Source organism: Papio anubis, chromosome 11 (assembly GCF_008728515.1).
Source record: "Papio anubis isolate 15944 chromosome 11, Panubis1.0, whole genome shotgun sequence".
Taxonomy (NCBI): Eukaryota; Metazoa; Chordata; class Mammalia; order Primates; family Cercopithecidae; genus Papio; species Papio anubis.
This window is the reverse complement of record NC_044986.1, coordinates 37,418,630-37,436,033: the sequence shown is the minus strand read 5'-3', so window position 1 is coordinate 37,436,033 and position 17,404 is coordinate 37,418,630. Positions and strand designations below refer to the sequence as shown.

At 48.5% G+C, this 17,404-nt stretch overlaps 1 protein-coding gene and 1 long non-coding RNA gene across 4 annotated transcripts in view; one reads left to right on the top strand and one right to left on the bottom strand.

The window, feature by feature from the left end:
* The window catches only part of BLNK (B cell linker), an 80,509-nt gene that overhangs the window by 31,502 nt on the left and 31,603 nt on the right, over positions 1 to 17,404 (bottom strand). For all 3 annotated transcript variants that reach the window (XM_009215068.4, XM_003904061.5, XM_009215067.4), the window contains 3 exons: positions 8,051 to 8,091; positions 4,649 to 4,805; positions 1,088 to 1,251 (listed from right to left, as the gene is read on the bottom strand). In XM_009215068.4, coding sequence (XP_009213332.2) covers positions 1,088 to 1,251; positions 4,649 to 4,805; positions 8,051 to 8,091 — 362 coding nt within the window. The remainder of the gene's footprint in view (positions 1 to 1,087; positions 1,252 to 4,648; positions 4,806 to 8,050; positions 8,092 to 17,404) is intronic.
* LOC116269523 overlaps positions 5,724 to 17,404 on the top strand; it is a 42,177-nt gene continuing 30,496 nt past the window's right edge. The window contains exon 1 of the long non-coding RNA XR_004177141.1: positions 5,724 to 7,163. This is a non-coding gene — a long non-coding RNA (uncharacterized LOC116269523). The remainder of the gene's footprint in view (positions 7,164 to 17,404) is intronic.

Genomic DNA, 17,404 nt, shown 5'->3' with positions numbered 1-17,404 from the left:
TTGTACATCCTGGCCCATGTCACCCTCTGCATCTGAGAAGAGGAAAGTGGAGGAGCAGAGAGAAAAGAAGGTGGAGGAAAGAAAGTAAGGTGGAGACAGTGTTACAGTGGGTATAATAGCTAGTCAGGCATGAGCAGGACAAGAGAGGGCTCCCCCACCCCAGGAATGTCAGGAGACTATCAGTTGATTGTCAGGTGGTTGTTAATTGTCTCTCTAAAATAATAATTGGTCACAGCCAGCACCAGAGAAAGGCAGTCTCCCAATAGATAGAAAAAACCTGAAACTAGTGATGAGCAGTTTCCCAATAAGATCTCAGGAGTTGGGCAAGTGGGCTCAAGCATGCGAATTAAGAGGCAAAATGGCAGAGTTTAATTGGTATTTGACCTTCTAGAAACATTCAGCTGGTAAGGCAAGAGTGCCTCAAGGGAGTGTGCATACAACTCCGGTAAGCACACTGCACATGCTCACCTCCCAAATGCTAGCAGGCCACTGCACAAGCAGACAGCTCACACAAAGGAAGAATCAGGGAGAAGGGACACAAGACCCCAGAAGGGTGCCAGTGTTTAAAACCCCAAGTCAAAGGTCAAACAGCGCACTGGATCTCTCAAGTCATCCACTTGGCCCTCTTCTAAGTGTACTTGACTTCTTTTCATTCCTGCTCTGAAACTTGCCTTGGTCTCTCCTTCTGCCTTATGCCCAGGAGGCAAGAATTGAAGTTGCTGCAGACCCATATGGATTTGCTGTCGGTAACAACAGGACAGAGAAGCAAAGGAGAACAAAGAGAGGGGAAGAACAACTTAGGGAGGAAAGAAGAGATTCACAGGAAACCACAGCGAAGAAGGAGGGAATGATATGAGGGGCACAGACTCAGTATTGATATTTTACCATACACCTCTAGTAAACTGACATGCTTACAATAAGCCATTTTGGAGAAAACCAAGTCCCTTTGGTACAATAGTGGAGAGTGAGAGGGGACAGTCAATAGCAGGTTGTAAAGAAGGAGGACAGCCAGCGGGCAGGCTGTCCTGGTCACTTGCCCCGCCCCCTCTCTGTGTCCTGGGAAGCCTTTGGGACAGATTTACTTTACCTCATCCTCAAGGAGGCCTTTGGGTTTGGGTGGGACTCGAGGTTTCTGCAGAGCAGTCAGGGCCGGCAGGGTGGAGGTGAGCCTTGCTTTCTCTGAAGGCCAGCTGGGCTTACTGGGAAGTGTCTTGCTGAAGGGTGGGGAATGCCTCTGGCTTGATCGATTGTCTTGAAAGGAACAAACCAAAAACATAACATGAAAGAGGCTCCGGATCATTTCCTGGGTGGAAGCCATTGAGATCTAGAAAGTATAAAACCACAGGTGTCTATGTAGCCACAGATGATCCACGGACATTCCTTGAAAGAGTAAAGTGAAATGTTAGGCCAAAAATTTCAACTGCCTATTGACTTAAACGACAAAAACTGGAAGAATGTCCTCATTAAAAATATCCTTCCAGGGCAGTGATGGTCACCCAGAGGTTCAGGAGAGCCAACAACCCAACACTTGGCCACACAGAGGGCATGGAAGCAGCACTGGTGGGTGCGGGGTGGGGGTGAGGTGCTCCTGGCTTTTAAAAATGCCAAGGTCTAGGTTCCACCCCAGCCTGGCAATGTCTGAACTTCTCAGGAGGAGTCTGGCATTACGGGTTGGAAAAGTTCCCCAGGTTATGCTAAAGCGTATCCAGGTGGTGATTATTCATGTGGGTCAACCTCCATGCTCCTTCCCTCAGCGATTTCGCTCCATTCACAGGGAATCTGTGGGATCCCTTTGGTCCAGGACTGTCCTTCTCAGCAGGTATCAGAAAAGGAGTCAGGCTCTAAGGCCAACTGGGTCTGAGTTCTGCCCCTTGCTCAGCCACTCACTAGCTGTGCTCTTTGGGGCTGGTTATTCAACCTCTCTGGGACTCACATTCTTCACTGTTATTTTTAATTTTTTATTTTTTTGAGACAAAGTCTCGCTCTGTTGCCCAGGCTAGAGTGCAGTGGCGTGATCTCTGGTCACTGCAACCTCCGCCTCCCAGGTTCAAGCAATTCTCCTGCCTCAGCCTCCCGAGTAGCTGGGATTACAGGCATGCCGCCACCATGCCTGGCTAATTTTTGTATTTTTAGTAGAGATGGGGCTTTACCATGTTGGCCAGGCTGGTTTTGAACTCCTTACCTCAAGTGATTCACCCACCTCAGCTTCCTGAAGTGTTAGGATTACAGGCGTGAGCCACCATGCCCGGCCAACATTCTTCATTTTTAAAATGAGGATCATAATATCGACCTTAGAGATCTTGCGGGGATTAGGAAGACGGCAGTGAAGGCAGTAGGTGCAGTGTGTCTGCCTAATAAGTAGAATTCATATCACCTGTGCCATGTGAGCAAGGCCTTAGGCGGCCTCAAGTCTACCCCAGCGATTCAGTGAGCTGAGCAAAGATTCAGACTGATGTGTTTTAGGAAAATCTTAGCATAGGAATAACCTGGCGTATTCTTCATACTGGGAACAGCACAGGTGCTAGCACTGGCCTCTGGATTGCATCACTGGCTTGCTGCTTCCTCCTGTGACAGCCCCAGCTCGCCTGGTGCGGCTGTCCTTGCCTATTAGGCCCCTGCCTCTATGCTCACCTTCTGGTGCCTGCCCCTGCCCTCGGCCCTCACTCTTTGTTGAAGGTATGTGGTTAACTTCACCTCTGCTGCCTCCTCAGAAGCCTCTTTCTGGTGGTGTGGCTGTACTCAGCCACGAGGGCATCCTTCCTTCTGTGCCTTAACTCTTGTCAGTTTTATTTGCAGCTCCTGGAGTTTACTCAGATTTCTGAGTCAAAAAATATTTAATGTAATATTTAAGCCCATCAGAAGTAGCAAAACACAGGAGACAGGCTTTGAAGAGTGTGATTTTTTATTTTTTTGAGACAGTTTCACTCTTGTTGCCCAGGCTGGAGTGCGGTGGCACCATCTTGGCTCACCGCAACCTCCGCCTCCTGGGTTCAAGCGATTCTACTGCCTCAGCCTCCCTAGTAACTGGGATTACTGGTATGCACCACCATGCCCGGCTAATTTTTTTGTATTTTTAATAGAGATGGGGTTTCGCCATGTTGGCCAGGCTGGTTTTGAACTCCTGATGTCAGGTGATCCACCCACTTTGGCTTCCCAAAGTGCTGGGATTACAGGTGTGAGCCACCGCACTCAGCCAAGAGCGTGTTCTTGAATGAGCCACTTAACCACCCTGAATTGCAGTAGCCCTTTCCTCCCCAGGGTTGTTGTGATGATTGAAAAAGGTCATTCACCAAGTATGCTGGGTGGTGCATAGAGCAGAGTTGTGAAGAGCTGGGCTTTGGAAGCTGGGAGCCCTATCTTGCATCCCAGCTCCATCACTTAGAGAATCTTGGCCCAGTCAGTTCACTCCTCTGACCTCTTTCACGGGATTATCAAGGGGGTTAGGTAGACCCCCGGGGGAAAGCACTAAACTGTAAATTAGAAGATCTCTGAGAGTATGTGCCTCTTGCGTGCAGCTAAATGCTCAGTGCTTAGCACAGTTCTGGTGCATGGCAGGTGCTCAACAGATCAACTGTGGCAACCCAGTAAGCCCAGCTGGCCTTCACTTTACTTTCATTCAGTGAAGCAAGGAGCAGTGCCTGGTATACTGTAAGGAAGGGGTTAATGGCAGTGAGATGTTAAATGTAGAGCCAGTCCACACAAATGCTGGCATCGCCATGACCATCATGGACATACTTGCTCTCTGAACCTTTGGGGAACTTAGTCATCTGCCAAGACTAGAACAAAGATGGGCGTTAAAATACATACTTGGGGCCAGGTGCAGTGGCTCACGCCTGTAATCCCAGCACTTTGGGAGGCTGAGGCAGTTGGATCACTTGAGGTCAGGAGTTCGAGACCAGCCTGGCCAACGTGAGGAAATCCTGTCTCTACTAAAAATACAAAAGTTAGCCGGGTGTTGTGGTGGGTGCCTGTGGTCCCAGCTACTCGGGAGGCTGAGGCAGGAGGTTGAACCCAGGAGGCAGAGGTTGCAGTGAGACGAGTTCGTGCCACTGCACTCCAACCTAGGTGACAGAGTGAGACTCTGTCTCAAAAAAAAAAAAAAAAAAAAAAATACTCGGCCAGACCCAAGCTGTGTCCGTTTAACCCATGAGGCTCATTCCAGGTTTGGGGCTCCTGAGCACCTGTACCCGCTGGTAAAACCCCACAGTCTGGACTAGACATGGGAGGAAGGTGAGGCAGACACTGGGATACTCGAAGCTCATTGTTCTGTACAGACTTCTTAAGAGAAATCCCAGAGCCTTTAGCACACGAAGCCCTAAAAGTGGGGACTCATCTCAGGGTTGCTTTCCCTGGGAGTGTTGGGCAGGGGTGGAACCATCGGGGTATGCTGGGTTTGTTTATTTATTTATTTATGCCTGCTTTCAAAGTTCAGATCTAAGAAAGATGTCCCTTCCCCTGGAATGGGAAAACCCTACAGCTTGGGATCCTTTACCTGGGAGCCCAGATCCCCTGCTTGGAGGTGGTGGGAGTGGGAGGCAGGCAGAGGCCCTCAGGCAGCAGCCGGGTTTGTCCCCACCTTGCAATCTTGGCCATCCCACCTCCCCATGGGCCTGGAAGGCAGAGTGCCCAGGTCTGCGGGGGACCTCACCTACGTACTCGCCCCTGGCGAAGGGCAGGGCTGGGTGAACCGGCCTGGTCTCCTGCTCTACCGGAGGCGGCTCGTAGCTGTCATCAGCATTCTCCTCGGCGGGCATCACGTACATCTCTGAGTCGGAGTGCTCGTCTGGATTTTCATAGTCGCTGTCCTGCAAGCGCAGATGCAGACACTGTGCTCAGCGTCCCTGTCTGTGCTGCCTGGCCATCAGGACCATTCCTGCCTTGGGAGGCCGGAGCAGTGACAGGAGACAAGGCTTGGAGAGATTGACTTCACAAGGATAGGCAGTTAGTAAGAGGCAAAGCTGGGGTTTGAAGCAGGCCTTTCTGCCTCCAAAGTTTATCCTCCCCACCACTGCACTGTCCTGGGGGGACACAGGAACTACTTAACGCTAACAGGAGCTGACACTCTGTAGATCCACAAAGAATAACAATAGGAGATAATAAAATATGTTTTTAAAAGATAGAAAAAGGACCCAATAAAACAGAATAACCAATGGGTTTTATCTATTATGAATGCTGATCACTGAAGAGAGAGTAGTTTTAACACGAAGAGGGTGAGGAGACACACAGGACCAGCTAGATATCTTTCAGATGAGATTTTTTAAAAATTCCAAGCAGAGTTGGTAAGCTGCAGGGTCAAGGCTTCAAATGGACTCAGAGTTCACTCTCTTTATTTTTGTTTTTTTCTTTTTTTGAGATGGAGTCTCGCTCTGTTGCCCAGGCTGGAGTGCAGTGGCGCAATCTCAGCTCACTGCAACCTCTGCCTCCTGGGTTCCAGCAATTCTCCTGCCTCAGTCTCCCAAGTAGCTGGGATTACAAGCATGCACCACCATGCCTGGCTATTTTTTTTTTTTTTTTTTGAAACTGAGTTGTGCTTTGTCACCCAGGCTAGAGTGCAGTGGCACAATCTCAGTTCACTGCAACCTCCACTTCCTGGGTTCAAGCTATTCTCCTGTCTCACTCTCGAGTAGCTGGGATTACAAATTGCACCACCAAGCCCGGCTAATTTTTGTATTTTTAGTAAAGATGGGTTTCACCATGTTGGCCAGGCTGGTCTCAAACTCCTGACCTCAGGTGATCCGCCCACCTTGGCCTCCCAAAGTGCTGACATTACAGGCATGAACCACCGCACCCAGCCTGTTTTTTTCAAATCCACATTTTATTTAAGTCCACATTGAAAATACATTCTCATGGTCTAAAGTCCAAATGGCTCAGAAGGATATAAGGTGCAATCTCCTTTTCAGCCTCTCTTCTTCTCACCACAGAGGCAAAAAGAGTTACTAGGCTTCTTGTGCATGTTTTTCAGAGGTGTTTTATGTATATACCGTTTGTACATACATTAATGTGGAGGAAATATTTGACTCAGGACATAAGAGGTCCTCTGGCCTCTAAGTCCACCGCCCCCACACTCTGCCTATCACATTGCATGATCTGTACATGACTTTCCACTTGCTTTTTGGCCTGTAGCCTTTCATGAGCAATTTTATATAGCAGGATTTTTTTTTCCTGTTGATCTTTTAAAAAAAGAATTGTAGGGGTACATAGTAGGTATATATATATATATATATATATATGGGGTATATGAGATATTTTGAAAGAGGCATACCATATGTAGTAATCACATCTGGGTAAATGGGGTATCCATCTCTCAAGCATTCATCTTTTTTGTGTGTTATAAGCATTCCAGTTATATTCTTTTAGTTATTTTTAAATGTACAATAAGTTATTGTTGACTGTAGTCACCCTGTTGTCAAACACCAGGTCTTATTCATCCTAACTATATTTTTGCACCCATTAACCGTCCCCATTTCCCTCCCCAACCTGCTGCCCCTTCGACCACCCTTCTCAGCCTCCGGTAAACGTCATTCTACTGTCCGTCTTTATGAGTTCAAGTGTTTTAATTTTTAGCTCCTACAAATGAATGAGAACTTATAACAGGATTTTTTTTTTAATCAAGAAAGCCTGGAGGCTTTATTAACAAGCCCGGATTTCATTCTGCATGCAGGGGGGATCCATCTACTGACATCAAAAGAGCTGTGAGTGAATGCTTACTCAGTCCTTAGTATGGCTGGTATCTTCATTTTGGTCGTTTGATTTTGGGGAAAGTCATTGCCTCCTCTCCAGGCTGATTTTATTTTGTGCTTTCTAAGTCCCCATTGTGTGCTCTTTTTCAACCAGCCAGCTTGCTCAGTTTTCTTCTCTTACTTCTGAATGTGGACCAACCAATTTCTTTGCTTTACATGTGGCCCTGTGTGTGTGCAGCCAGCAGGGGGCGCAGCGGCAGTGCGTCTCAGGGAGCTGCCGCGGCTGGGCCCCAGGAGGAGCTCCATGACCAAGAGATGGGCAGAAAAGTCAACCCTCCCTTACCCTCACTTTTCTTTTCTTTTTCTGCAGTTGGAGGAGGACGAACTCCTGTCTCCTGAGACTCTGTATAAACTCCAGATAGTGTGCACAGCTGGGCACAGGACTGGAGGTCTGAGTCCTGGGTTCTCATTCCACTGAACTGGGTGAGTTTCATTCTCCTGGCCTCAGTTTTCTTATCTGTGAAATGGGTATGTGGTTATACGGAAGGCTTCTTGGACCCTTCCAGATCTAAAACTCACAGGTTGGAGCAGGCTAACATTCTGGATGAATTTGATATAAGTGAGGAATAATTATTGTGAAGAAAAGTTTTTAGGATGTCTTGTCCCTATAACACTCAGCCCAAGAGAGAAGCGAGTACAGGGGCTTGCAGATTTCAGAGCTACCTCAAAGAGGTAATTCCAATACAACATCCCCAGTGTCATCATGACTAGGTCCCTCTCTCTCTCTCTCTGTGGGCTCCCGAGCTCTGCTAATGTTCTCTTGATCACAGCAAGCACCTTGGTGGCAAAGAGCCTGGTCCTGAGATCTGAGGGCCTGGGTTTGAATTGTGGAACTGCAAGTGACTGAAACTTTCTCTGTCTTGGTCCTGGAGGCTCCCTCATGTGCCAGACACTTATTCTTTAGTTGCTGGTTCGTTTAGGGCTCCTGGCCGGGGGTCAGGCAGTGATGGGGCACTGGGGAGTTTAGGGCAAAGGCATTTGCCAACTGATATGGAAACATTTAAACATTTTTACACCTGTTTTGGCTGTGCTAGTGAGTACTCTGAACACCAGCACTGAAGGTGGGCGTAAGCCTCAAAGGGCTGTGGTGAGGTTTAAATGGGGTTATGTGTGGAAAACTCTTAGCCAGGCACACAGTGAGTGCCAGTCAAGTCAGCTGGTATGCAGTATGCCTCGCCTGTAGGTGACCTTCCCAAGTCTGCCCTCTTGGGACGTGCGGCTGACCACCAGCATGTAATTCAGAAATAAGACCTTCAAAAGGCCTCCCATGGGACCTTGATGCCCTCCTGATTCCAGGAGCAAATACTTACAAAGTCATCGGACCACTGCTCCTCTTCGTCAGCGGGGCTCTCTGCAACAGCAGGGGAGAAGCAGAAGGCACAAGCGTGAGCCTCAGCTGGCCAGCCCCAGCCCATCCACACATACTTTGCACCTGCCTTCCCTTCCCTTTGGGCTTTCTGGTGCCATATACTTGACCTTGGGTTCATTACTACAATCATATGTTCACTTACTTTTGACTTTTTAAAAAATGTTAATTCTCCAAGCATAGAGAGACGTCCCACTGGGCAGAGCAGTGTGCATCTGATCCATGTGCGGGCTTTATTAAGGGACATTTCTGGGTCCCCCAGTAGAGACTTACAATTTATACTACATGGCTTCTAAGGACTTCAGAGGATTGTGTCATAGGAAGAGCACTGGACAGGGAATCAGACAGACCTAAGTTCTTATCCAGGTTCTGTTTCAAATGTGTTGGAGTGTGGGCAAGACCTCTAACATCTCTGAGCCTGTTTCCAGATCCATACAATGAGGGGAGCATTTCTATGATCCTCTCTGGCTCTAACTTTGACTTTTCTTGTTAAAAAAAAAAAAATTAGGCCGGGTGCGGTGGCTCAAGCCTGTAATCCCAGCACTTTGGGAGGCCGAGACGGGTGGATCACGAAGTCAGGAGATCGAGACCATCCTGGCGAACACAGTGAAACCCCGTCTCTACTAAAACTACAAAAAACTAGCCGGGCAAGGTGGCGGGCGCCTGTAGTCCCAGCTACTCGGGAGGCTGAGGCAGGAGAATGGCGTAAACCCGGGAGGCGGAGCTTGCAGTGAGCTGAGATCCGGCCACTGCACTCCAGCCTGGGCGACAGAGCGAGACTCCGTCTCAAAAAAAAAAAAAAAAATTATCCAATGGTTTACTATGTGCCAGGCAATGTTATCAGAGCTCTGTCCTCTTTTAACCCTCTCAAAGACCCTGTGAGGGGCTGGGCATTGGACTTATGCCTGTAATCCCAGCACTGTAGTCCCAGCACTTTGAGAGGCCAAGGCAGGGGGGTCGCTTAAGCCCAGGAGTTCAAGACCAGTCTGGGCAACGTGGCAAGGCCCCATCTCTACAAAAAAATAAAATGATTAGCTGGGTGTGGTGGTCCACATCTGTAGTTCCAGCTACTTGGCAGACTGAGACGGGAGGATTGCTTGAGGCCAGGGGGTCGAGGCTGCAGTGAACTGTGATTGTGCCATTGCACTCTAGCTGGGGTGACAGAGTAAGACCCTGTCTCAAAAGAAAAAAAAAATCACCTAAACTTTGTGAGGAAACTGAGGCCTAGAGCAGATAAGTCACGTGCCCAAGGTCAGATAGTATAATAAATGGCAGAACCAGGAGTTGAACCCCACAGGTTGCCTTCCACGGGCATGCGCTGAGCCCCTACATAGTGCTACCTCGCTCCAGGGGCAGGAGGTGCCGTCCTGGGCTCTGCACAGGCATATAGAAATGGATATGACAGGTTGTGGTCTTTAAGTAGTTTATCAGCTTGTAGAATAAAATAAGTCTGAATTTTGACAGCCCAGGCGAATATTTGACCCCTTTCCCTCCAAAACACATTTAGAGTATGAGAAACTTAGCATCTAGCCTATCACATAAACTGACCTTCGAGGTTAAACGGGATTCACTCTGCTGTGTAGGAATGAACCAGACACAGGCCATGTGGCAAGTGGCTCCATGACAGCACCACAGAGGGTCCCAGCTCCCTCCTGCCCCGCTGAGCAGCCACTGCCACAGAGGACCCAGGGGATGCTCCTAAATTCCCCAGAACCTCAACAGAACCTTTTCTAGTTTTATTTTTATGTTTTTGCTATTTCTACCCCTGCCACAGCAGACCACCAGCCTCCAGAGAGTCAAACATTTGGGTTCTCCAGAGGCACCAGCAAAGGAATTGCAGAGGGGAAATGGGGTCAGGAAGGAGACTGTGGGATCGGAGTGGCCACATTTTAAGCAATGGCAGCAGCAGCAGCACCCTCTTTTGGGAAAAACATGATAGAAGGAGCCTTACTGTACAAGCCAAACATGGGTCACACTTTGACGTGAACAGAAAAGAATTCTTAACACATTATTCTTTGGGTTGACTAATGCCGAATTAGAGTGTACTGCAATCATTGGGGTTGGGCAAGAAACTCTAGAAGACTGGGTGAATAAATCCTCTTCTCAATATGATTACCTGGCACAATGGGGGAGTACGTTTATTTTTACTTCTTTTTTCTTTTTTGAGATAGTCTCACTCTGTGGCCCAGGTGGGAGTGCAGTGGCATGATCATGGCTCACTGCAGCTTCAATCTCCTTGGTGCAAGCAATCCTGCTTCCTCAGCCTCCTGAGTAGCTGGCACATGCCACCATGCCCAGCTAACTTCTGTATTTTTTGTAGAGATGGGGTTTTGCCATGTTGCCCAGGCTAGTCTTGAACTCGTGGGTTCAAATGACTCGCCCGCCTCTGCCTCCAAAAGTGCTGGGATTACAGGCGTAGGCCACCACCTCTGGTCAATATGTTTCTAACACCTTAAGTCTGGGGATCACTGAAGATCAACACTTAAGATGGCAAGAGTTTTTGTAACAACCATTTAAATAGAAACCTTTATAAAATGCCTTTATGAAACCGACTTCCCTGCCTGGATAACTGCATTTGATCCACCCTTTCTCAGTGAGTGGGGGTCTACTTTATGATCAGTCCCTGGTGCAAGTAGCTGCATTAGCCATCTAACTAGTGTCCCTGTCTCCATTGTCTTTATTCTCCAATCCATCCATCCTACTGTTCGTAGTTGTTTTATTAAAATAAAGGTTGAATTACACTGTTCCTTTCCTTAAGGGTCATCAGTGGGCCGGGCGCGGTGGCTCAACCCTGTAATCCCAGCACTTTGGGAGGCCGAGACGGGCGGATCACGAGGTCAGGAGATCGAGACCATCCTGGCTAACATGGTGAAACCCCGTCTCTACTAAAAAATACAAAAAACTAGCCGGGCGAGGTGGCGGGCGCCTGTAGTCCCAGCTACTCGGGAGGCTGAGAAAGGAGAATGGCGTAAACCCGGGAGGCGGAGCTTGCAGTGAGCTGAGATCCGGCCACTACACTCCAGCCTGGGTGACAGAGTGAGACTCCGTCTCAAAAAAAAAAAAAAAAAAAAAAAAAGAGTCATCAGTGACTCCCTATGGAATCAAGTCCAGGTTCTGCGTCAACACATTTCAATGCCTCCACCTTCTGTCCCACCACCGACTTCTTGTGGCAGGCTCCCACGCTCACTGACAGTAACACCAGACAGCCTCCTCCTCCCGTCGTGCACTTTGCTGATTCTCTGCTCTGCTCGTGCCATTCCTCCAGCCCATCTTCCTTCTTCCATGGAAATCCCTATCACTCCTCCTCCACAAAGTCTACCCCAGTCTCTTGTCGTAATCAATTGCTTCTTTTTCTGGGCCCTCTTGGAAGCTGGTGGCACCGTGATGTCACACGTATTTCGTTCTGTCCTGTGCTGTGATTAAGTTGTTCATGTCTCGCTGTACTGGAAAGTAAGGCCTATCTAATTTAACTTTGCATCTGGGCAGAATTTTGCATTTGTAATTAGTGTATTAATAAAAGTGTGAACTAATACATGACTTAAATAAAGGAGCATTAGGACAGCAACAATAGATTCCATTTACTGAACACTTCCTATGTGCTGGGTGCCAGGCTAAGTGTTCTAAAAGTATATTCTTAAAACAGCACTATGTGGTAGGTGTTATTTTTATCTTTATTTTACAGTGGGGAGACTTGGTTTTGAAAGAGGTTGTAAAACCTGCCTGAGGCTACATGGCTGGTGAGTCTGGGAGCTGGGTTGGAAGCCAGGCTGTGTTGGCTTCTGCAGCTGAAATCTCATGTGAGCCACCTAGCCCTCTGCTGAGCACTTAGATAAAACCTTGGCGAAACGAGAATGACCCAATCCAGACATCTCGGCACATGGAGACAGAAAAGAGAGAAAAGCATCATATGGTATGGGATGGAGGTTGTTTGTTGGTGCCGCATCGATCCTTAGAGAGACCTATCTACTTCCGGTCCCAAGTGCAACTCACAGCATCGTATTCATAAAGTTACAGCCTTGCAGGCAATTGCCAAGACTAAAAAGCATGGGAGTCCAGGGTATTAGGTCCAAAACAGTAGTCAGTTTTCCAGTATCTCGGGGAGCTTCCCAAAGTGCACAGGTGTCGGTTTTAGAGCCAGGCTTTCTAGGTTCAAATCCTGGCTCTGCCCTTTACAAGCTGCTTGGTCTTGAACCAATAATTTAACATTGTTTAAAGCTTCATTTCCTCACCTGTAAAGCAAGGATAAGAACAGTGCCTGCATCCTATTTTTGTGAGAATCAAATAACAGAATACATGTGAAGCTCTTAGCAAAGCCTGGCACACAGTAATGCTTTAGTAATGTTACCGTCATCTTGAGCATTGCAAAGAATGCCTCAATTGACACTCAAAGCACCACTGATTTTAATTCACTCCCATGTCAATCACACACTATGGCTACCACAAAGAAATGGATCCAAGAAAGCCTCTATTGTAGTGAGTAAAATTTGAAGGAGGAGAAGTTCGAGCTTCACATGGGCCAGGTGGTTTGATTTTGTGTGTGTGATTCCATGGTCTCTGCCAGGAAGCTGAGATCCTGAGAGGGCCCTCTTGTCAGCGAAAGCCCTTCCTCTGGTGTGGTTTACCTGGTTTGGGGCTTATACTCCATTTACCATGTCATAATCCCATGCCACACAATGACTCCTCCTTTTGCCTGACCCAGGTTTTAAGATTCATGTAGCTCTCCCCGGCCTGTGGGTACAGCACCAGGCATGAGGAGATGTGAGAATGGCCACAGCAGCCCCCATTTGGGCTTAGGCTCTGCGGTCCGACTGCCTAACTTAGAATCCTTATTCTGCCATCTTCTAGGAGTGAGATCTTAGCTGAATTGCTTCACCTCTGGGCCTCAGCTTCCCCTTTGCTAAAATGGACATTATTCATCGTGCTTAGAAGAGTATCTGACATAGAGTAAAGGGCTCGATGAATATTAGCTATTTCAATGCACTTACAGTCTCTGCAGTTCTCAGAACAATCTAAAGGATTGGTATTCTTATCCCCAGGTCAGAAATTGGAGGCTCCTCAAGTTACAAAACTGTTCCAAGTTCACACAGTGCTTAGGGAGCAAAGCCAGGATTCCAACCCAGGCCTAAAGGACCTCAAAGTCCAGGGTCTTCTCACCAAGCCACGCTGCGTAATACAAATAAAGATTTAAGGACCAGAAGAATGACCGCATGAGACTGAGGACAACTCAGGGCCATGTAGTTTTCTGAGAAATGTCTCCACACCTGGAATCATTACCAGGAGCGGGGAAAGTTCAGAGAAAAGTGTGCCCAGTGACAGCCAGAAACTTGCATGAGGCCATGTGCCCGAGGTGGGGCCAAATGGGGCCTTGAAGGATGAGCAGGATTTGGAGGAGAGAGTAAGGATAAAGGAGTATGTCCTCCTCCATCATCTGAGAGAGGGGCTTATGTGTCAGCCCCAGAAGCAGGGCTTAGAGGCAGATGTGTGCAGAATGACTGCGCTGGGCTGGAGAGGGACAGGAGATTCTGCTGAGCGCTCACACAAACCTGATGTGCTGCCAGCCAATGGGGGCTCCAGCCATAGTGGACACTGCAGGCTCCAGTGACAAGCTGAGATGGGGAGCTGATGAGGATGGCATTTTGGAACTCAGGCATAGAGAGATGAAAGCTGATCCAGACCAGGGGGTCTTGGGAATGGGAGGGGATGACCGGAAGGACAGTACAGAACTCCGTGGTGGTGGCTGGGGCAAAGGGAGTGTGAATCCAGCCTCTCAGTTCTGAGTCAATAGGAGCACCAGAGCCCCTGGGGCAGATGCTGGGGGCTTCACAGCATGTCTGACATTCTGCCTCAGCTGCAGTCCTGATCCTGCTCTGGAGGCTACCTGGCCGCCAGACCCTGCCCATTGCTCCCCTGACAGAGCAGGTGGTGGCACGCAGGGAGCCAGCGGGAAGACCGCAGCGGGACACAGAAGGAAGGAAAAAGGGAGGGTGGGCCGGTTGTGGTGGTGGGTACAGACACCAAAAAGGAACAGAAAGCAGAACTACAGAGGCTGCAGGGGAGGCGGTGGGTGGCCAGCCCCACCAGTGCTGCCCTAAGAGGAGAAAGGGACATGATTTAATGTGAGGAACTGAGGACAAGACCCAGATTCAGACTGGCTGGGAGAGGTGTTCTGAGTCTAAATACTTAACATCTTAGGCTTGTCATGGTGAGCTCATACCTGTAATCCCATCACTTTGGGAGGCCAGGGCAGGAGGATCGTTTGAGCCCAGGAATTTGAGAACACCCTGGACAACATAGTGAGACACTGTCTCTACAAAAAATATTTTAGAAAATTAGCCAGGCATGGTGGCACATGCCTGTGGTCCCAGCTACTCAGGAGGCTGAGGCAGGAGAATCATTTGAGCCCAGGAGGTTGAGGCTGCAGTGAGCCATGACTGCACCCCTGCACCCCAGCCTGGGTGACAGGGCGAGGCCCCATCTCAAAAAAAGAAAAAAGAAATACTTATTATAGAAACTCCCTTCATCTGTATGTCTATTCATTCCTTCACAGGACCGTTAACAGAGGGGTGGGGGTACAGCAATGGGGGCTATAGTCCTGGCTCAGCCATCACCTCACTACATGACCTCAGGAGTCACTTTGCCTCTCTGGTCTCCAGCTATTCCTAAAATGAGAAGCTTGAATTGGGCAATCTTTCAGGACTTTCTAAGCTTTAAAATACCTTTGAGCCTAAGTGTCATCCCTCTATTCTTAGTTCCCTGTGGCAGGACTGATGTTGGATATAACTCTCCCATGTCAGTGTAAGACCAGTACCTCCAGGGGAATGTGAACAGGGAGACAGAAAACCAGGTAAATGCTGGCTCCACTGGGAGCACCAGGGCCATGACAAAAGCAATGTTAAATCTCACTTCTTTAGTGGACAAAGGATCGTTATGCATGCCCCATACTTCTGTGTGGGCATTTACCCAAGAATCCCTGTCCAAGCACCTTCTTTGCTCTGGATTTTAATTTTTTCCACGTAAGTGAGTTTGCCGCCCCTCCACCCCATATTTGCTCTGATCTCCTCCCTGCATGATAGCAGAGCCAGAGGAAGAGTCACAGGTGGACCTCCCAGGGATGCCACCCCATCAGAGCCCAAGAGTGGCAATCAGAGCCCAAGAGTGCAAGAGAGGGGCTCTGTTCAGTTCTGACTCCTCAAGGCCTTGTGGGATAACCAATGAGGCATCTGCACTGATCCCAGCAGACTCTTGGGCACCACGACTGGTCTCCCTCTGATCTCCATCCCCAGCCAGACCTCAGACTTCAAAGATACAGAAGGCTGTTCAACTGTGAAAGCGCAGGAACTGGGAAGCAAGTTCTTATGTTAATGTCAGGAACTCTAGTGCCTTCAGAATAAGAAAAAGTATCCCCCAAATACGTAAACACTTGAGCATGGGTCAAAGCAAGGAGCGGCAAAATGGGAGTCGGGGATGGGTTTTCCTCTTAGTGGCTGCAGTCACCTTGGACAGGGTACTTAATGTCCCTGAGACACGTTTTCCTCATCTGCAAAACAGAGATTGTAATTTCTATGTAACGGTGCTAATGAGAAGATTAAATGAGGTATGTCTGTGAAGAGCTTAGCTTAATGCCCAGAACAGAGTCAATACTCAACAGATTTTGAATCTTCCTTTCCCACAGCAATGCCAGCTGCTTGGAGCAATGCACTCTGCCCAGTGGGCCAGCAATTCCTTAAGGGCGATGTTTCTTCCTCAGGGAAAGACTGAATTGGGATTGCTGGGTCTGAACTGAAGGCAGCAGGCTCCACACCGGCGTGACCTGAATCCCTGGAGGAGACCCAGGTCTCCATTCTTTGTGTAATTCAAGCTTTGTCCTTCTGTACTCTTAACTAGGGAAGGGGCTATGGTGACTCTTCTACTGACCTCCTGCAGGGACAGTGGCTGGTCCTTTCTATCCTCTGCTCTCTGAAGGTCAGCATCACCAAGATCAACACACTCTTGGCTTAGACGGTTTGGGGGAGCCATTTGTTTCCAGAACCGGAAAGAGGACATAAATCCAGCGTGTGGGGGGAAAATGGCTGGAGCATTTCAGGAGCCTGTGGTGGATCAAGTGCTCCAAAGGGCACATGATTAGCCTCCCAGGCTCAGGAGGTCTGGTAGGCTCTGGCCTCCACACACTAGGGTTTCCAAGGTCCTGAAGATTCCCCAGGTTCAGGAGGAGCTCTCAGGGCTGATTTCTGAGGCCCTGGTCATGCAGCTGTGCAGAAACCTCAAGGCTCAGGGGAAGCAGCTGGAAATGCTCCTGGGACATGAGTTGGGGTTGGGGAGAGAACGGCAAGGGAGGATGCTAACTGCAGGTGGTGATGGTGGTTTTGGACCATTTCCGGGGATTGAGTGTAAGAGCAGGGGAAACTGCGCAAGGCCCCAGTCATCTGGCAAAGCAATAAGATGCATTTCTGAGACCCTGGAAATCAATGGATTTGCAGGGGTCAGGGGCTGAGGGAGTAAAATCTACTTGTCTTTCAGTTCAGGAAAGGCAATAGGGACAGAGATGGTGGTTTATAGCAGGGTTTCTTAAGTGTGATTTACATTCAAATCCCCTGGAGATTTTGCTAAAATGTAAATTCTGATGCAGTAGTTCTAGGTTGGAGCCAAGAATCTGCATTTCTAACAAGGTCCACATGAGGTTGATGCTGTCAGGCTGGGAATCAAACTTTGTGTTGCAAAGGCTTAGAAGACCATGTTGGGCCACCCTTCTGCATTCCAGGAGAGATTAAATGTTCTGACATCAAGACTATTTGGAAGGGTTCCAGGAAAGGGAGCAGGTGTCTGAGGACAAAAAAGAGAACACTTCAGAGCATCAGGGAGATTGGAAGATGTGAATTCCTAAAGCCAGGGAATGTCAGGAGAGGCTCACTTCATCACTGGGCCCTGAGCCCCAGAGATCTGTGTTTCTGCAGGAGTGCAGAACAATTAGTATTAGAGGGGACCTGACAGATCTTCTAGTTCAGGCCTGCATAATATAGATGAGGAAAGGAGCATGAGTTGCCCAAGGTTACACAGCCAGTTAGTGGCTAGACACTGAAAGACCTTGTGTGGGGGCTCAGTGGTTTGCAGTTCCTCTTGTTGGCGATGTAGAGCCATGAAAAGATTTAAAGAGAATTTTATTTCAGAACAATTTTCTGGTGGAAGTTGAGAAGACCACATGCAATCAGGAATTAAGCAGATTGCTTAGAGCCTTCTACCCTAGGACAAACAAGAGATGTTGAAGGCCTTAGCTGTAGCAATGGGAATAGAGAGGGAAAAA